Source organism: Myotis daubentonii, chromosome 2, assembly GCF_963259705.1.
Source record: "Myotis daubentonii chromosome 2, mMyoDau2.1, whole genome shotgun sequence".
Lineage (NCBI taxonomy): Eukaryota > Metazoa > Chordata > Mammalia > Chiroptera > Vespertilionidae > Myotis > Myotis daubentonii.
The window spans coordinates 11,212,319-11,230,206 of record NC_081841.1 but is presented as its reverse complement, the minus strand read 5'-3'; the positions used below and the strand labels follow the sequence as shown (position 1 = coordinate 11,230,206).

General features: G+C 53.7%; 1 protein-coding gene and 1 long non-coding RNA gene across 2 annotated transcripts in view; one reads left to right on the top strand and one right to left on the bottom strand.

The window, feature by feature from the left end:
* Nucleotides 1–17,888, bottom strand: part of SYN3 (synapsin III) — a 387,944-nt gene that overhangs the window by 24,845 nt on the left and 345,211 nt on the right. The window contains 1 exon segment of the mRNA XM_059681741.1: nt 2,823–2,837. Coding sequence (XP_059537724.1) covers nt 2,823–2,837 — 15 coding nt within the window.
* Nucleotides 3,991–6,300, top strand: LOC132225998 (uncharacterized). Its single transcript, XR_009450995.1, has 3 exons — nt 3,991–4,401; nt 4,818–4,878; nt 5,002–6,300. It is a non-coding gene; the product is annotated as an uncharacterized LOC132225998 (long non-coding RNA).

The following is a 17,888-nucleotide window of genomic DNA, read 5'->3' as shown; positions in this document are numbered from 1 at the left end:
GTGGAGGGATTGAGCAAAAAAGAAAAAAGAGAACTCATGGACACAGAGCGGGTGGAGAAGGGGTGAATGCAGAGGGAAAGGACATAGAGGGGATAAATGGTGATGGAAAAAATCTATATATATAAAAGCCCAGCGCCTGAACTGGCGGAATGACCAGAGCAACTGGTGGCTATGACACGCACTGCAGCAGCCAACCATCCTGATCTGGCCCCTAATCGGCTCCCAACACCCCGATTGGGGCCAGGGCCGGCTGGCCAACCGCCCATGGCCCCATCCCTGATCTGTCCCCAAAACCCTAATTGGGGCAGGGCCGGCCAGCCAATTGCCAGTGGCCCCTCCCCCTGCTGGCCCGGCCGTATGGGCTTCCATTGGGGCAGGCCAGCCAGACTCCACCAGTGCATGAATTCGTGCACCTGGCCTCTAGTATAAAATAAAACAACAACAAAGGCTATTACACTTGTTAAGATGGTACAAATTCTATTGGAGATTGAGTCACCAGGCTCTCAGTGCAAAGCATGTTGGTGAGAGTAAGCTCACCATTTAGAGTAGTCCTTAAGCATGTTTGCAATGAAGTAAAATGCTAAAGTGTTGTACTAAACACTTTAGTACACTGTCACTGAGGAGTTCCATGGGAGAGAGAGAGACAGACAGACAGACAATGCAGTAAAGAGTGACAATGCCACCACAGAGGCCAGCACGGGGGCCGTGGGTGTGGAGAGGGACCCTGATCTACATGGGGGTGGGGGGGTAAGGGAGTAGGGAAGGTTTCCCAGGTGAAGTGATGGACTCCACTCCAACATTTTTGGTAACCATTTATGGGGAGGAGGAAGAACTGAAATGGGGCCTCACGTATCGCAGTACTTTCTCACTCCTTCCTTCTCGAAGTCTTACCTATTTTTTTAATGAGCACCACCTATGTGCCAGGAAGTGGAATGGAATGAACAGATGAAAATACCAAGCAAATAGACAGTTTACTGTCTGATCTCATTTCATCTTCACAAACAGTCCGCAGGGCTTCCGGCCACAGTGTACCCCCACAAGCCCTGCCTCTGTAAACAACTATAAAACGGGAACAGATTTATTAGGGGACGATTTCTGGGAGGCTGTGGGAGTAGACAGTACAGGCTGTGATCCTCGAGGGGCGGGAAGTTCGGGAGGTGACCCCCGAGACGGCCTGGCCCCTTTTCTCACGCCACTTGGCCCTGGCCTGGGACACTCAGCATCCTGGGCTCCCAGTGCCTTCTGAACCCCAGCTCTTTCCTGCCTCTGGGCTTTTGTTTATGCTGTTCTCTCTCTCTCTGGAAGGTTCTTCCCGCCTGCTCCTTGCATGGCGGCTCATTCTTAATCTTCACGTCTTTACTGAAATGTCACCACCTTTGAGGTTTCCTCTAAAAGCTCCCTCATGCTTTTCTGTCTTCTGCTTAGTACTGAGTCACATTATAGTTCTGTATCTATTTGCTCATCTGTACACTGTCGGCCTCACCCACGATGTCTGTACTCAGTGCTCAGTACCCAGCATGCAGAAGGTGCTCAGTAAAGCGCTGCAATGAGAGGCTGAATTAGATTGGCCCTTTCCCTTTCTGGGGGAGGCGGGGGGAGGGGCAGTTAGGAGGAACACGGGGAGGGAGGGGATGCCCCCTCTCCTTTTATGAAAGTGGCCGAAATGCAGAGACCTTACCAGGCAGATCTGAGAAAGCTCCGTGAAGGGTTTGGGACTTGAAGACAGCATGGGTCCCCTCAGTAAGTCCTCCCAGGAGCCCTGAGCGGGAGATGCTGTCCTCCCACTTCACAGTGCAGACTCAGAGGAGTGAAGGACTCGTCCAAGGCCGCCCAGCTCGTCAGGGAGGCATGGGGACCCAAATCCAGGCCCGGTGAGTTCTGAACTCCAGGCCTGTTCAAGACACTGTCCTGCTTTGAAAGCAAAGCATGGAGGCATCTCTCTCCTCATAGTTTTCCTCTCCCATCCTTTTCCTTTCCCCTCTCACCCTCCTCTGGTGCGTTTGTAAGCTCTACCGACAGATGGACTTCGCTGGCAAGTGCAGCTGCTGAGACACAACCAGGCAGGTGCCCAGCCTCTTCCTGGAAGGAGCTGGGGGTGGAGGGGGGTGCACACTCGGCCGTCAAACTCCACGGCCAAGGTATCCCCCAGCTGAAGTTGTGGCCCCAATGACTCACGCGAGGGCCCCTTGGCCAAGGCAGCCTGTGCCAGGGGACCCTGTATGGCCGAGGCCCAGGGCTGACTCACAGGGCAGGCTGCCACCATCTGAATCACCCTCCCCGCCCCTGGCTGGAGAGGAGGCTGGGGGCTGGGGGCTGGGATGGGGCACTGGGTGGGGACCGTGTGACTCATCCCATAAATCAATAATAATGATGATTGTAATAACAACGATGGATAATAACAGCACCTTTAATGAGAGCCTTTTATGTGCCAGGTGCTGACATCCTATATAATAAAAGCCTAATATGCTAAGTGTCTGGTCAGCCGTTCAATCAAAGTGTAATCCTATATGATAAAAGGCTAATATGCAAATCGATCAAACGGTGGAACGACTGGTGGCTATGATGTGCACTGACCACCAGGGGGCAGATACTCAATGCAGGAGCTGCACCCTGGTGGTCAATGTGCTCCCACAGGGGAGTGTTGCTCAGCCAGAAGCAGGGAGCGGGTCTAAGCAGTCAGTCAGACATCCTAAGCCGGGCTGAGGGAGGCCCCTGCTCCCCGAGTGCACAAATTTTGTGCACTGGGCCTCTAGTATGCTAATGATATGCTAAGGCCGCTCAACTGCTCGCTATGATGTGCACTGACCACCAGACACTCCGACTGGTAGGTTAGCTTGCTGCTGGGGTCCCGCTGATCGGGACTTAGTAAGTAAGATGGGCTGGACACTCCCTGGAGCCCTCCCATGGTCTCTCCCCGGCTGGCCAACCTCCTGTGTCCCTCCCCGCCCCGACTGTGCACCAGTGGGATCCCTTGGCCTGGCCTGCACCCTTTCGCAATCCGGGACCCCTCGGGGGATGTTGGAGAGCTGGTTTTGGTCCGACAGCGGAACGACTGGTTGCTATGATGCGCACTGACCACCAGGGGGGCAGTGCTCAACTTAGGAGCTGCCCCCTAGTGGTCAGTGTGCTCTCACAGGGGAGCACTGCTCAGCCAGAAGCTGGGCTTACGGCTGGCGAGTGCAGTGGCGGTGGCGGGAGCCTCTCCCGCCTCTATGGCACTGCGGGGAGCGGGCCTAAGCCAGCAGTCGGACATCCTCCAAGGGCTCCTGGACTGTGAGAGGGTGCAGGCCAGGCTGAGAGAACTCCCCCCCACACACACACCAAGTGCATGAATTTCATGCACTGAGTCTCTAGGGTGTGTGTGTGTGTGTGTGTGTGTGTGTGTGTGTATCAGAGAGGAAGGGAGAGGGAGATAGAAACATCAATGATGAGAGAGAATCATTGATCAGTTGCCTACTGCATGCCCCTCACTGGGGATGGAGCCCACAACCAGGGCGTGTGCCCTGGCTGGGAATAGAACCGTGACTTTCTGGTTCATAGGCCGACACTAAACCACTAAAACCACACTTGCCGGGCCTAACAGCTACATATTAATTGACTTAGTCTTCCTAACAACCTTAGGTAGTAAGTACTATTCTTTCCCCACTTCACACATGAAGAAACTGTGGCCCAGCCAGGTGACAGAATTGTTGCAGGCCTCAGCTGGCTATGGAAGCGCTGAGATGGTAACCAAGGGCTTTATCACTCTGAAGCCCAGTCATTCATTCGATAAATATTTACTGAGGCCCTACGATAAGCCAGGCACCATGGCAGGGACCAGGGGCGCAAGGCTAGAACTGGGTGAGAAGCTTGTGAACAAGTACAGCTATGACATAGTAGGTGGAGGTGAGTGTTATGGGGAACACACATTAGGCAAAGGGGATGGGGGAAACTGGAGGTCAGGGTGGGGATGTCATTTCATAGGGGGTTGGTTGGAGGCCTCCCTGATAAGTCGGCATTGAGCAGACACCTGCAGCAGGTGGGGGAGCAAGTCACAGGCCTGCCTGGGGCAGAGCAGAGCCAGAGCCAGCACAGGGGAGGTGGGTCCTGATGAGCCTAAGCCAATTAGAACACAGCATTCCTCTCCCAATGGCCCAGGATGGACGCATGGACAAACGGGCCAGCCAGATGGACAACAGCATCCGACTTCACCACGGATGTGAATGTTGAGAACGAAGACTATTACCCAGAATGCCACCGGCAGCAGCCTGGGACAGAGGAGACCACCAGGAATGGAGCTGAGCCTGAGGCCAGTGGCCGAGGACCTTGGGGACTTCTCTGAGCTAGTCCGCAAGGCTTCCTGGTTAAGCTAATCTGGGGTGGAATTTTCCATCACTTGCAGTCAAAACAATCCTGATACAGGTGAGTGCATTTACTGGCTCCTGGCTGCTCAGACCCGCCTTGCTGCCCTGGGTGTGCCTGCAGGAAGACACTCTTGCCCAGGCTCCCTCATCTGAGGCCAGATTTTCCACTCTAAAGGCCCTTCCTTCAGCAGCGAATACCTTTAGGCTGGGAGAAAGCTATTAGGGGAGATTTCTTATTTCCAAACTCCAGCAGTTTTCTTCCTGTGGAGGGAGCAATGCTCTGGCCAGTCTGCCCATTGTCATTCACACCTCCCGGGAGTGGGGGTGGGGGGATTGATGTATTTGGATGGGGGGTGGGGGGTGGGAGGTTTGGAGGAGAAATGGGGCAAGCCCAGCACCCAGCCCATTCTCCTCTCCTTTCTCGTTGGGAGCCATCATTCCCACCAACAGCCTGTAATCTGTTCTGCTTCCCAGACGGTAAGTTTTCAACCACGTGGGGATGCCCGAGGCCACCAGCACTGCCGGTGTCATGTGGGTAAGTCTGTCTCCTTCGGGGTGCAGGGCTGGGAAGCCCACTTAACTGCCCATCTGAGCCACATTCTTTCGTGTCTTTATTTGTGGGAAGGTGATACGTTTGCTTTTTCCTTACTCTTATCAGACAAAAGCCTGCAGCTGGCGGGCTGGTGGGAAAAGCGGATTGTAGGAGCAAAGTCAAGCACGAGGCCGGGAAATGACCTTGGATGCTTCTTCCATCTGAGGCCCAGTGCTTCTCTTATCTGCCAGAGGGAAGCGCCCCAGTTCTGCCGAAGAAACGACGTTCTTGTCCCCTTACACTTCATCCGGAAGGGCCTTGCACAATGCATCGCGAAGAGCACCCTTGGTAGCGGTTTTATAAAAGTTGTTGAAACTTCCCCGGGCCCTCCTGCCCTTTCCCTCCTTCCTCCCGGGACCTGCCAGCTTCGTGGGCTGAGGGGAGGGCCGCAGGCTCCTTGCAGAGCTCATTAAGGGTTGCTTTGTTGTCGTCCAGAGCAACCCTCCGTGAGTCTCCCCTTTGGGGTCACCTCGGTTGACTTGGAGGGGTATAATTTATTCACCATGAAATGACCCCCCCTCTCCCGCCCAGTGACAGGCTCTGACAAAGAGCCCGGCTCTCCCAGGTCTCTGCCCAGCACCCCGTCTGTCTGGGCTCCCACGCGGAGTGTCCCGGCCTTGGACTTGACTGGCTCTGCCTCCCTGTCAGCACAGCTCAGCTCAGCGGCTCCACCCGAGGCTCTAACAACTGTGGGACTAAAGTAAGGCTTGGTGCCTCCCAGGCAGGATTGAATTCCAGATCATTCAGAATAAAAACACACTCAGCCAAGCAAACAAAGCAGATGCTCCCTCAGCCCTGTTTATTATTTCAACCTCAGCCTGGACATTTCGTTGCTTCGGGACATGTCTGCAGGCAAGCTGCCCAGAGTCCCTCCTTCCCATTGTTCTGGGGGAGAGGGGAGGGCATCAGCCTTGGGCTTTCATGGCAAGGACACACAAACAACCCAACATGAGAAAAAGACAGAGAGCCAGGAGGCCCAGGCTCCACTTCCGGCTGGGGATGGACCTCCCGGGTGACCCTGGGCAGGGCAAGTTCCTTCTCTGAGCTCTTAGCTTCAAAAACTAACCCTGCTAAGCACAGAGGGGATAAGTGGTGAAGGAAAAAGAAAACACTAACCATGCTCGCTTAGGTTATCAAAGTAAACCGAGGGCAGCACTGACCACATTAGCCAAGACGGGAAACAACCTAAGTGTCCATCAGTGGATGAATGCGTAAACAAGATGTGATTTGCCGCAAGAAAGAAGGACACAACATGGATGCTTCTTTAGGACGTTATGTTACGTGAAATAAGCCGGACAGAAAGTGGCTAATACTGCGTGGCCTCACTTATACGTGGAATCTAAAAAAGCCAAACTCATAGAAGCCGAGAGTAGAGTGGTGGTTCCCAGGGGGTGGGAGTGGGGGATTTGGGAGGCGTTGTTGAAGGTACAAAGGTATAACCAGAGGTTGACTAAGTCCTGGGGTTCCAATCCATGCACAGTCTAGTGACTGACTACACTCAACAGCACTGCTTCATATTCTCCAAAGTTGCCGAGAGGGTGGACCTTGAACGTTCTCACCAGAGGAAAGAAATGGCGACGCTGTGAGGTGATGGAGGTCTTGGCTACGCTACGATGGTCATCACATTGCAATGCCCAAGTGTATCAAATCCACATGCACCCCCCTCCAACATGCACAGTGTTACCTGTCAATCACTAGTATATCTCAAGTAGAAAAGAAGTAGCTCAAGGTTAACAGTGTGGTCTCTGAAGGAAGACCATCTGGCTTTGAACTCTGGGAGGGGGGCAGGGTAGGGAGGTGGAGGGTATATCTTGGAGCCTCCTCAACTATAAGGTGGCTATGAGTACAACTCAGGATTGAGGGAGATAAGAGGAGTATGTGAGCCCGTGCCCAGGCCTCGGGCAGAGCTGGCACCGAGCATGCTCTCCATAAATTCATCATCACATCATTATCCCTGAGATGCGCACGGTCTGTGAGAGAAGCAGGCCTGTCAACCGAGAGGCGTGAGCGCAGGTGGGGCGGCAGAATTCTGCACGGGCACAGTGTGGGCGCCAAGTGGTGGGGGCAGGGGGGTGGGGCCAAGGGGTCGGGAGAAGTTCAGGAAACTCTTGAACTTGAGCCGAGCCTGGTGCTGCCGAATCTGACATGGCTGTGGGCGTTCATGGAAGATAACAGGGAGGGAACGGCAGGGAGGCACAGCACAGCCTGGCATGTTTGGGATTACACAGGGCTGGGATGTGGCCGGAGCCCTGGATGCAAGGGGGCCTGTGCTGAGAGGGGACCGGAGGATGTGGTGGATCCTGGTGGGTCTTGCAGATGTTTCCCGTGCACCCCACGGAGCTCGGGCGGGTTTTAGGCAGAGGAGTGATGCAGCCAGTTCTGGGATTTGGGACTCACACTTCAGCAGCCATGTGTCTAGGGGGCTGTGATGGCTGCAGCTCAGACCAGAAGTGATGCAGAGCTGACCTGAGGCAGTGTGAGAAGAAAGGCAGGAAAATGCAAACTCTAGACCCAGACAACAGAAGAGTGATTACCAAAGGCAAAGGCCGGGGGCAGGGTGTGGGGAGCGGGGAAGTAGAAAAGGGTAAAATGGGGGATACATGGTGATGGAAGGAAACTTGGGGTGGTGAACACACAATACAATATACAGATGATGTGTTATAGAATTGCACCCTTGAGCCCTAGCTAGTTTGTCCCAGTGGATAGAGCATTGGCCGGCAGACTGAGGGTCCCGGGTTCGATTCCCGTCTAGGGCACACACCTCAATTGCAGGCTCGATTCCCATGAGAGAATCGAGTTTCTCTCACATCGAACTTTCTCTCTTTCTGTCTCTCCTCCTCTACTCTCTCTAAAAAGCAATGTCCTCAGGTGAGGATCAACAAACAAACACGCAGAGGCCGTCTCTGTAAGAATGGCCGGCTTTAACGTGTGCCTTCCACACACCAGGCCCTGTTCCAAGTAACGCGCCCAAGGGCACTCAGAGAGTAAGTGGCAGAGCTGTGCTTCAAACCCCACAGCGGGCCCCTGGACTGCACTCCTCGGCACAGGGCTGGGTGGCCTGGGCCGTCACTGATTCAGGTGGGTGTGCTTGTCCCAGGCACTGCTGCCCCTAGAGCCGCCTGGGTAATTATGCATTTACTTGCAGCCACATGAGAAAGGAAAAAAGGAACAGGGGAAATGATGAAAAAGGGACCACATGACAAGCTCAGGGAAGGGCTGCATGGCGGTCTTGCAAACTCAAAGACCTAAAGTAACCACAAGGATGGTCCGACATGAAAGCTTTAAGAGCAGTTTATGGTGGTTAGTCATGTCCCAGGCCAGGATCTTCCCCGACAAAGGTCAACCTTTACCCACATGGAGCCTGTTGTCTTTCTGCACCTACGATAACATATCGTTGGCACGTCAAAGTAATTCTCCTTTTTCCAGACCCCTCGAAGCACGGGCACCGCTCTGCAGAGACCACAAGTCCCCTCATTGTTACTGAGTTAACTGTTGACTGTTAACTATCCTGCACCCACCTCAGTAAAAGAAGTATGTGCCCATCATTTTACTTTTTATCCAATCCAGAGGTTTCCCCGCTTTGCTTTCTCCTGCCTCCTTAATCTATCACCAATGGATTTCATGTAACCCACTTATGTTTCCTCTTTTGATTATAATGTAAAATAAAAGGTTAATATGCAAATTGACTGGACCCTGGAACGACCAGTCTCTATGATGTGCACTGACCACCAGGGGGCAGACGCTCAATGCAGATCTGCCCCTGGTGGTCAGTGTGCTTCCACAGGGGGAGCGCCACTCAGCCAGAAGCCAGGCTCATGGCTGGTGAGTGCAGCAGTGGTGGTGGGAGCCTCTCCTGCCTCCGCGGCAGCACTAAGGACCCCTCGGGGAATGTCCGACTGCTGGCTTAGGCCTGCTCCCGGCCAACAGGCAGACTTTGCCCAAGGGGTCCTGGACTGCGAGAGGGCGCAGGCTGGGCTAAGGGACAACCCCCAGTGCACGAATGTCATGCAGCGGGCCTCTAATAACATATAAAACAAGGTGAAAAACTGCTGTTCTCTGGAGCATTATCCCAATACATTGAGATTCTGCTTCCTGGCGATTGTCAATAGTTTGGTTCAAATAAACTCACCAAAATTCTTTACAGGGTTGAATGTTTTTATGTTAACACCTTTGAGAACCTGTTTTACTTGACTCGATACATACATGTAAAAAATCATTTCCATGTCTCATCTTCATAAAACTTATGAATGAAATATGGCAGGTGCTCTTTTTTTGAATCCAAGCCTTTGCCCTTGGATGGACATTTCACACTCACAGCTCATCTCAACTGAGCCGCGTGCCAGGTGCTCAGCAGGCACTCATGGCCAGTGGCTGCCACATTGGACAGCGCAGGCTTGAGGAATCGGCCCACAGTGAGGTGGAGACGGGCAAGGACGGAGCCCCCGGGCACATGGACCAGGGGCTGCAAAGGAGGCACAGAAAGTCTGGTTGGAGAGAAAGCAGGGAAGGCAGGTGTTCCAGAGCCTGCAGGGGACAGGGCAACAGCCACCAGTGACCAAAGAGCAAACTAAGGGGCCGAAGATTTTATTAGGTTTGCCCTTCTGGATGAATGATCTTTGCCAGATAAGGTTCCGGGGGTGGTGGGGCTGATGTAGGGAGCTGGTGAGTGTGTGGAGACAGCAGCTACACGCTCTTCTTGAAGAAACTTGGCTGAAACACTAGGATGGCATACAGGCTCGGAGAAGACATACATATTCTTTTAAAATCCGAGTGTGACTTATCATGTTGAGGAGATGCCAGTTGGGAAGCAGCACTGAGAACTGGGCTGAGAGGAATGGACAGGTAGTGAGCCCCAGGGGATATGGAGAAAATGAGAGCCAGAGCTCAGAGGTCAAATGAACTGTGAATAGGAGAAAAGACGCCACTGAGGCAGGGAAGAGGGCGGGAGGGAGTGAACGCAGAAGGCGGTGAGAGGGTGTCTGCCCGCGTCAATGAATCCTGGACGCGGGGCTTGACGAGAGCAGGGAAGCTGTAGAAACACCACAGTGGGGATGGGAAAGGCAGCAGGTTAGGTGGTTGTAAGAGCTTTGCCAAGAAGTCCGGCTGGGGCTGGAGGTAATACATTCGTAGCCGCAGCGTCGGCTCCGTGGTGGGAGTCTTCTCCAGTGTCTCGGGACGCACTGAAGTCGTGGAGGTGGGGAACAGCATCTCCACATCCCTGGATGGGATGATGAGGCTCAGAGAGGGCAGGTGACCACCCCGAGGTCACACAGCCTCAGGCAGTGAGAAGACTGTCTGGGCCCAGAGCCTGCTGCTGCTACTTCTCCAAATTCCCAAGTCCACGAAGCCCCAGTGAGAACGTGTTTGTGGAGTCCCCTGGGGACGCGGTTCCCTGTCTCACTCCCTCCTCACTGGTCAGCTCTAGCTTGGGCTAGAGCCGTGGCCATTTTGCACACAGGGGAGGTGGGGTGGGAGGAAGCTGCTACTGAGGACGATCCCCTGTTGCAGAGGGGCTAGAGCCAGCTGTGGGCAAACTACGGCCCGCGGGCCGGATCCGGCCCGTTTGAAATGAATAAAACTAAAAAAAAAAGACCGTACCCTTTTATGTAATGATGTTTACTTTGAATTTATATTAGTTCACACAAACACTCCATCCATGCTTTTGTTCCAGCCCTCCGGTCCAGTTTAAGAACCCATTGTGGCCCTCGAGTCAAAAAGTTTGCCCACCCCTGGTAGAGAGTCACAGGTAAGTGAAGTCCTCTGGGGGATTCAGGCTCCTCCTGAGGACAGAGGACAGCTGTCGGGACTTCCTGGGGCCACAGGGCTAGAAGCACAGACTTTGCTTCCAGCTGCTCCGAGGCAGCCTGCCTGCAGGCCCTGGGCACTGCCCGCCTATGCCCTCGAGCCTGTGCTCTGGTCTCCTTCCTCCCCGGAAAGCTCTCCTTGCTCCTCTACCTGATAGGGACTCACCCATGAAAGCCCTAAAACCAGCCGCCTCCTCCAGGCCGCCTTTCTGGTTCCCGCCAGCCCCTAGGAGTGTCTCCCTCCTCCTCTGAACTCCCACAGGCCTCTGTACCACTTGGGATATTTGCTATTTATTTAATTCCAAGCATCTGATCATTCATATTGTCTCTAATTATTTAGAGTGCGCTGTGCTAGGCACTGAGGATATGGTAGGTAATAAACAAGACAGGGACAAGGGAATTTTGGAGTTGGGGGAGGTGGAGAATAGATAAGCAGCTGGATAAGAAGCTGGTCAGACAGACGGGTAGACAGAGAGGTAATACTTGGGTAGGAAACAGCTAGTTCGCAGGCGCTTTGAAAGGCAAGCGGGAGAGTGTCATGTAGAATACAGAGAATGTATTACTGTCTTGATTGAATTTTTAGGGGCCTCCTGAAGCTGATCAGGCCGAGTTTGTGGAAATCCATGGACAAGGATCTGGGCTCTACCAAACTCTTCCTCCCGCGCGCCCCCCCCCCCCCCCCCCCCGCCCCCGCCTAAGTCACAGAGCTGTCGGAAAATTCAGGTGAAATTCTGCAGGCAGCACAGCGGAAGCACAGACCGTGGGGCCAGGCTCATCTAGGTTCAAATCCCGGCTTAGGCACATGCAAACGCCATGATCTGAACCGAGTCTGTAAGCTTTTCTGGGGCTCCGTTTCCTCTTGTGTAAAACGAAATGATAACATTTCTACCCATTCTCACGGGGCTGGGAGGACTAGAATGTGTGTCTCTATGTCTGTATCTACCTGTCTGTCTGTCTAACCCATCTGTAATCTGTCTACCTCTCTAAGCGACGGCTAGAGTACGTGCCAAGAGTTCTGAACAGCACCAACTGTCACATGAGCAGAAGCGATTGCTCTGAACGTGGGTCCGGGAACCAGGCTGTACCACTTAGGAGCAGTGTGACCTTGGGAAACTTCTTAACTTCTCACCGGTACAATGAGCTTTACGATAGCACGTTTCCCAGTTACTATGAAGATCCAGTGAGACAAACCAGGTGAGCATTGAACAGTGCCTGGCCCAAAGCAGCCAATGTTAGCGGCTTGTTGCTGCCTAGAAGCACCTGTATAGAGAAGGTATGTAGAGATCTCCTAAGTCTGACACGCACTAATAGAATTCGAGCTATTTCCTTTACTTTCTGGCGCTGCTGGCTTCTATTTCCTGGGCACGAGGGCCTCTCTAGCCATCGTTGTCCGTAGTGGTCTTAATGGGGGCCGTGCGGAGGGTATGCTAGGTACGGCCATGTGGTACCTGACTGTGCCCATGTGCAGGTTCTCCAGGGCGGCTGGACCTGCTGACGCTCCTACAGACCAGGGCGGAGTGTGTCTGCAGCCAGACAGCGAGGAGGCGGCTGCCGGGCCCTGCCAGGGAATGCGAGACAGACTCCTTGTCTCTCTGGCTCGCTAGTGAAACATGGAGATCGTAAAGGTCATTGTAAACATTTTTCAAAAACAAGAAAGCAATTTTTGGGGTGTGTGTGTGTGTGTGTGTGTGTGTGTTGGGATAGGACTCCCTGGCAAAGGAAACTGCTTACTTCACCAAGTTAAAGGAGTGAGAGCACCCGTGCCGAGGTTGGAAAACATTGGGGTGTTTGTCTTTTAATAAAAAAAATTTTTGTTTAGCATTGGGGTTGTGCAGGCGTCTCTCCTAGGTGGCTCTGCCTTGTGGGGGTGGGGGGTGGGGGGTGGGGGGGATGGGTGTAACAGGGGGTGGGTGGAAGCTTAGGAGGGAGGGGAGAGGCCAGGGGTCAAGAAGTCTGCCATGTGTGTGCCGCCTGTAATGACTACATTTACAGAACAAACAATCAGAACCTCAGAGTGTGAAAGTACTCGAGGGGGCATCTGGTCAACCCTCTCATTTTGCAGATGAGGCAAGTGACACACGGGGAGGGGCAGGCGACCTGCCCGGGGCTCCTCATAAATCAAGGACCAAGACTGGCTCCAAGTCTTTCAGCACCAGCGGTGCCGGCTTCTCTCTACCAGCGAGCCACGGGGCGTGACACGAGGAGCCCCCTGGATGACTTAGGGGGTTCACAGGGAACATTCACATTTTAACAGATACTTATTTCAATGTGTACTAGGGAAAATGATCTGGCCCATAAAACTCGTAATTTATGTTAGTGCTACAAAATGTCATTCCAAAACACATTTATTTAAGCAGAGAGAGAGGGAGAGGGAGAGGGAGAGTGTGTATGTATGTGAGTTGTATTAAAAGTGTTGGATCGATAAGAGAACAGGTGACCTGTAGGGTTGTTATAAATCATGACTATGGTCCACTCCATCTTTAGAGCTTAGGTGCTCTATGCCCACGCCCCTTACCATCTTCTTTTTCCTTCTGATGCTCAATGCCCAGAATGCCCAGAGGGCAGTGGGGTGGCTGGCCCTGGACTAATCTGTGAGCTCTCCCCTCCCAGGAGCTAGATTCGCACAGGGCCCTGCCTGCTGGGGGGCAGAGCCAGAGGCCCCGTCTTCCAGGAAATCTTAAGCTCACCACCACGTATTTTCCTTCCTCCCAGAGCCGCCTACCCTGGGATACACCTCACCTAAGAGATGAATGGGTTACAGCGGATGAATATGTAGCCAGCAGCCTCTTCCCACAACCCCTGGTCTATGACGACAGTACATTAGCAGGCCTTCAAACATCCCAAAGTCATACTTAAAAAATAAAGTCAAAAGACTATGAAGCTATGGATTTTGAAAAATGTATAATGACATGTGTCCACCATCATAGTATCATTCTGAATACTTTCACTGCCCTAAAAACCCTCCGTGCTCTGCCTGTTCATTCTTCCTCCCCTCAAACCCCGGGCAACCACTGATCCTTTTACTGTCTCTGTAGTTCTACCTTTTCCAGACTGTCCTAGAGTTGGAATCATACAGGGGGTGGGGGTGGGTGTAACGGGGGTGGGTGGAGGGCAGGGGCACATGTCTGGGTTTCGGGCTCAATCCCCTGTAGGAGGCAGCCAATCAATGATTCTCTGTCATCATTGATGTTTCTATCTCTCTCTCCCTCTCCCTTCCTGTCGGAAATCCATAAAAATAAATAAATAAATCTATAATAATAAAAGCATAATGTGCTAATTAGACCGGACATCCTTCTGGACACAGCCGGGCTGTGAGGGAAGCCCGGGTCCCGGGTGCCAGAAGGAAGCTGGTGCCGGGGGAAGGAAGGCCTACTCTTGTATGAATTTTGTGCATCGGGCCTCTAGTAAATAAGTAAATAACAGACTATGAAGGTGGTCCTATTTACGTGCAGATTCTATACTAGAGTTAGCTCTCCTCTCCTGGCCTTCCTAAGAGCAGTGTTCACAGGGACTCTGAGACAATACTTTCTTCTTCTTTTAAAGAAATATCTTTTAAATTGATTTCAGAGAGGAAGGGAGAGGGAGAGAGAGAGAAAAACATTAATGATGAGAATCATTGATTGGCTGCCTCCTGCGCGCCCCCTACTGGGGATCAAGCCTGCAACCTCGCATGTGCCCTGACCAGGAATCGAACTGTGACCTCCTGGTTCATTGGCTGACACTTAACCACTGAGCCACACCGGCTGGGAGAGACAATCCTTTCATATGTACTGACTGTCTTCTAGAATCAACAACCCTATGAAGACAGGGCCTTGGATTTGTTCTCCACTGTAATCTCAGTGGCCAGAACACTGCCCAGCACATGGGAGGGGCTCATTAACATTGTTTAGTAAATTAACAAATTATCAGGCCCTATGCTGGGTCCCGGGGCTCCAACCATGCTTTCTTCTCTCAGGGTCCAGCCCAGAACACTGACAGTCAGACAGTCAGATGGTACAGAGAGAGAGCTGTGCTAGGTTCAGAGCTGGCACAAAGGAAGGCAGGGAGCAGGGGCAGGAGGGCAGGGGGCAGGAAGGCAGAGGGCAGGAGGGCAAGAGGGTAGGAAGGCAGAGGGCAGGAGGGCAGGAGGGCAAGAGGGCAGGAAGGCAGAGGGCAGGAGGGCAGAGGGCAGGAGGGCAGGAGGGCAGGGGGCAGGGGGCAGGGGGCAGGGGGCAGGATGCTTGGGCAAGACGAGGAAGGTTTTAAAGATGAAGATACTTCAACTGGTTTAGAAGGATGAGCTCCCAGGGTAGGATCTGAGTTCTGTAAAGCACAGGTGGGCTCGGGAGGACCTGGCTTAAGGAGGTGTCACCATGACTGTCCCGGTGTCACCCTCTGGCCATTTCTGAGAACAGAAGTGGGGGAAAGGAGGCAGCTCCAGTGCCTCTGCTCCCTGGCCCCAGGCAATGGTCCCAGGGACTCGGGCGCCACGGCGGTGCTGGGTTTGGGTGATGGCATTCAAGGGGGCTCCACCTGAAACACCAACTACGTCCGAGGGCTGGAAATAGGTGTCCGGGAGCGGACCCCACGGCTCAGGAGAGGCAATGGTTAAATATTTGGGAATGTCGCGAGCCGGTTTTTAAAGCATTGTCAGCACGAAGGTGTCCACAGTAGAAGTATTTACACCCCAGAAATTGGCAACCACTATGAATTAGGGCTGTACCCCAGCCCAGCGAGCCAGTCGGCCAGCACACCACTGGCTGGAAGACAGCACATGCTGCCTGTTTTTCAATGTTCCATGGAAGGAACTGAAGTGTTGCAACACATGTTTGATTATTGTTTTGTTAAAATAAAAGACATAAAAGCTTGATTTTAAAGCATCCAACGCTCCCCGCCAAAAAAACCCCACACTCAAATGTTTGATGGACATTTACTTGGGCTGCTGGGCAGTTCTTTTCTGTGAAGCCCTCGGAGGAAGGCTTCCCCTTCCACGTGGATTCTCTGGGGGGTCACCCGAGGGTGCAGCGCAGCCTGGTTTCCCACGACCCGGCTGGGCAGGGACACTCACTGGAACGGAGAGCTGGGTGCTGAGGCCGACACAAGACCACGTTCATCACAGACCCTCTGTGCTCGCCTGATGGACGTGTGGTAAGTGTTGTCATTAGTTATGGGATAAAGTTACAGCTAACATAATAGTACTCCCCCCACCTCCCAATGCGTTTTTACTGATTTCAGAGAGAGGAAGGGATAGAGATAGAGACGTCAATGGTGAGACAGAATCATCGATCGGCTGCCTCCCGCACACCCCTCCCACTGGGGATCGAGCCAGCAACCTGGGCAGGTGACCTCCTGGTTTCTGGGTTGACACTCAACCACAGAGCCACATCCGCTGAGCAGTACTGTTTTTGCCTATAATTTCCAATTTCATGTGGGATTTCATTAGAGAGGAGGGTTCTGGGGTCATCCCGTGGCCTCGTGGTACAGAAGAGAAAACTGAAGGTGCCCCTTCCCACCCCGCCCTCCCTGCCCTGAGGGATAAGGCCACTTTGCTCCTGGTGATACAACTTCTGAAAGGGAAGAGGAAGGGAGGAGACCTGGAAGGCGGGGAGGACCGTTCAGAAGTGAGGACTTGCGGCTCCTCCTCGGAGTGCCTTTGCTGTGTGAGGGAGAACCCTGTGCAGACTTCATGATTTCCGCAGGGAACAAAACCACCATCGTGGGTGGGTGCCGACAGCCTCTGAACCACTCCCATGCCCCTGCAGTCTCCTATCGGTGCCCCTGTGAGGGCCGGCAAGCCTGGGCCCTGCGATCTCTCGGCCTCACCCCTGGCCACCAACCCCTCGGCTTCTCTTCCAGTTCCTAGAACTCGCCAAGCTCAAGGCCGCCTCGGGGCCTCTGCAGCTGTTTGTCATTCTCTCTGCCCGCACACCTTCCTGCAGATCCTCACGGAGCCAGCTCCTGCTCGTGACCTCTCCCGACCACCCGGCCCAAGCAGCCCTTCCACGCCCTCCTCACGCTCTGCGACTTCACCCTGCCGCCTGCCCTGCCTCCTGCTCACGGTCTCGGATGACCCTGTAGTTGTCAATACTCCCCACAATGTGAGCTCTTGAGGGCAGGGGCTTGGCTGTTGGAATCACGACTGTACTTCTTGCTCTTTGCACACAGTACGTGTTTTGAGAACGATTTTCTGAATGAAGAAACGAACACGTGGATGCCAACCATGGTTTCTTTTGACACAAGAAAGTGGTTTTCAAATTGGACTCCCTGGGGTCCTGAGAGCCCTGGGAGACACCTCGGGGGCACCTTCTTTGGAGGGTGGGCTCGTGCGAGAGACCAGCTGGGTGGGACTCTGGCTCTCCCTCCATCTGCAGCTGCTGCCGACGGACCTGGTGTACACGGCGTATATGGTGTATACCTTGAGCGTTTAGTTCACTGGGCAGAGGGCTCAGAGGCGGCCACAGAGCAAAGGCGGGTCGGTGCTGAGGCAGCGTCGGGTGGAAGGCTGGGCTCCAGACCCTCCGCCGGATGCGTGGGAGCCGGTGCATGGGGCGCAGGTGGAGGCAGCGTTGCTAGTGAGGGGGGGGGGGGGGCAGCAAGAAGAGCAGGGCCACTAAGTTTTCTTTCCAGCTGCCTCTGCTCCCTGCCCCTGAGCCACAGACTACGGATGGGCTGGCGGGCGCTTTCTGCCGAGCCCACATGGGAGCCGCCAGCCCTTTCCGACCACGACCTGAAACATAGCGTTTGCTCCTACGCTCACCGAGAGAGCCACAGTCCCCCCTCTGGGGCCTCTTCCAGGGGGATGCTGTGTTCCCAGCACTCACTTTCAGAACTTGCTCATGTGCTGTTCCGGCCTCTCAGAGGGACAGCCCAGGGGGGCTGTGCTGATAAAATGGCTCCGGGCACGACAGAGTGGGGGGGCGGGGGGATGCCAAAATGAATAGCAGCTTTGTTTATTTGGCGCAGGAACAGGCCAGAGGAGCTATAGCAAAAAAATAAATAAATAAAAGTTCCCCTTCTCTCCGCAAGAATAAACCTCCTCTGGCTGCAGGGCCAGCAACACAATTTACTTCCCAGAGCAGAACAAAGGCAAGGAGGCCGAGACGGACTTTTGGAGAAGAACTTTATTTATAAAGTAATTATGGGGTGGGCGTGGGACAGGGCTGGAGAATG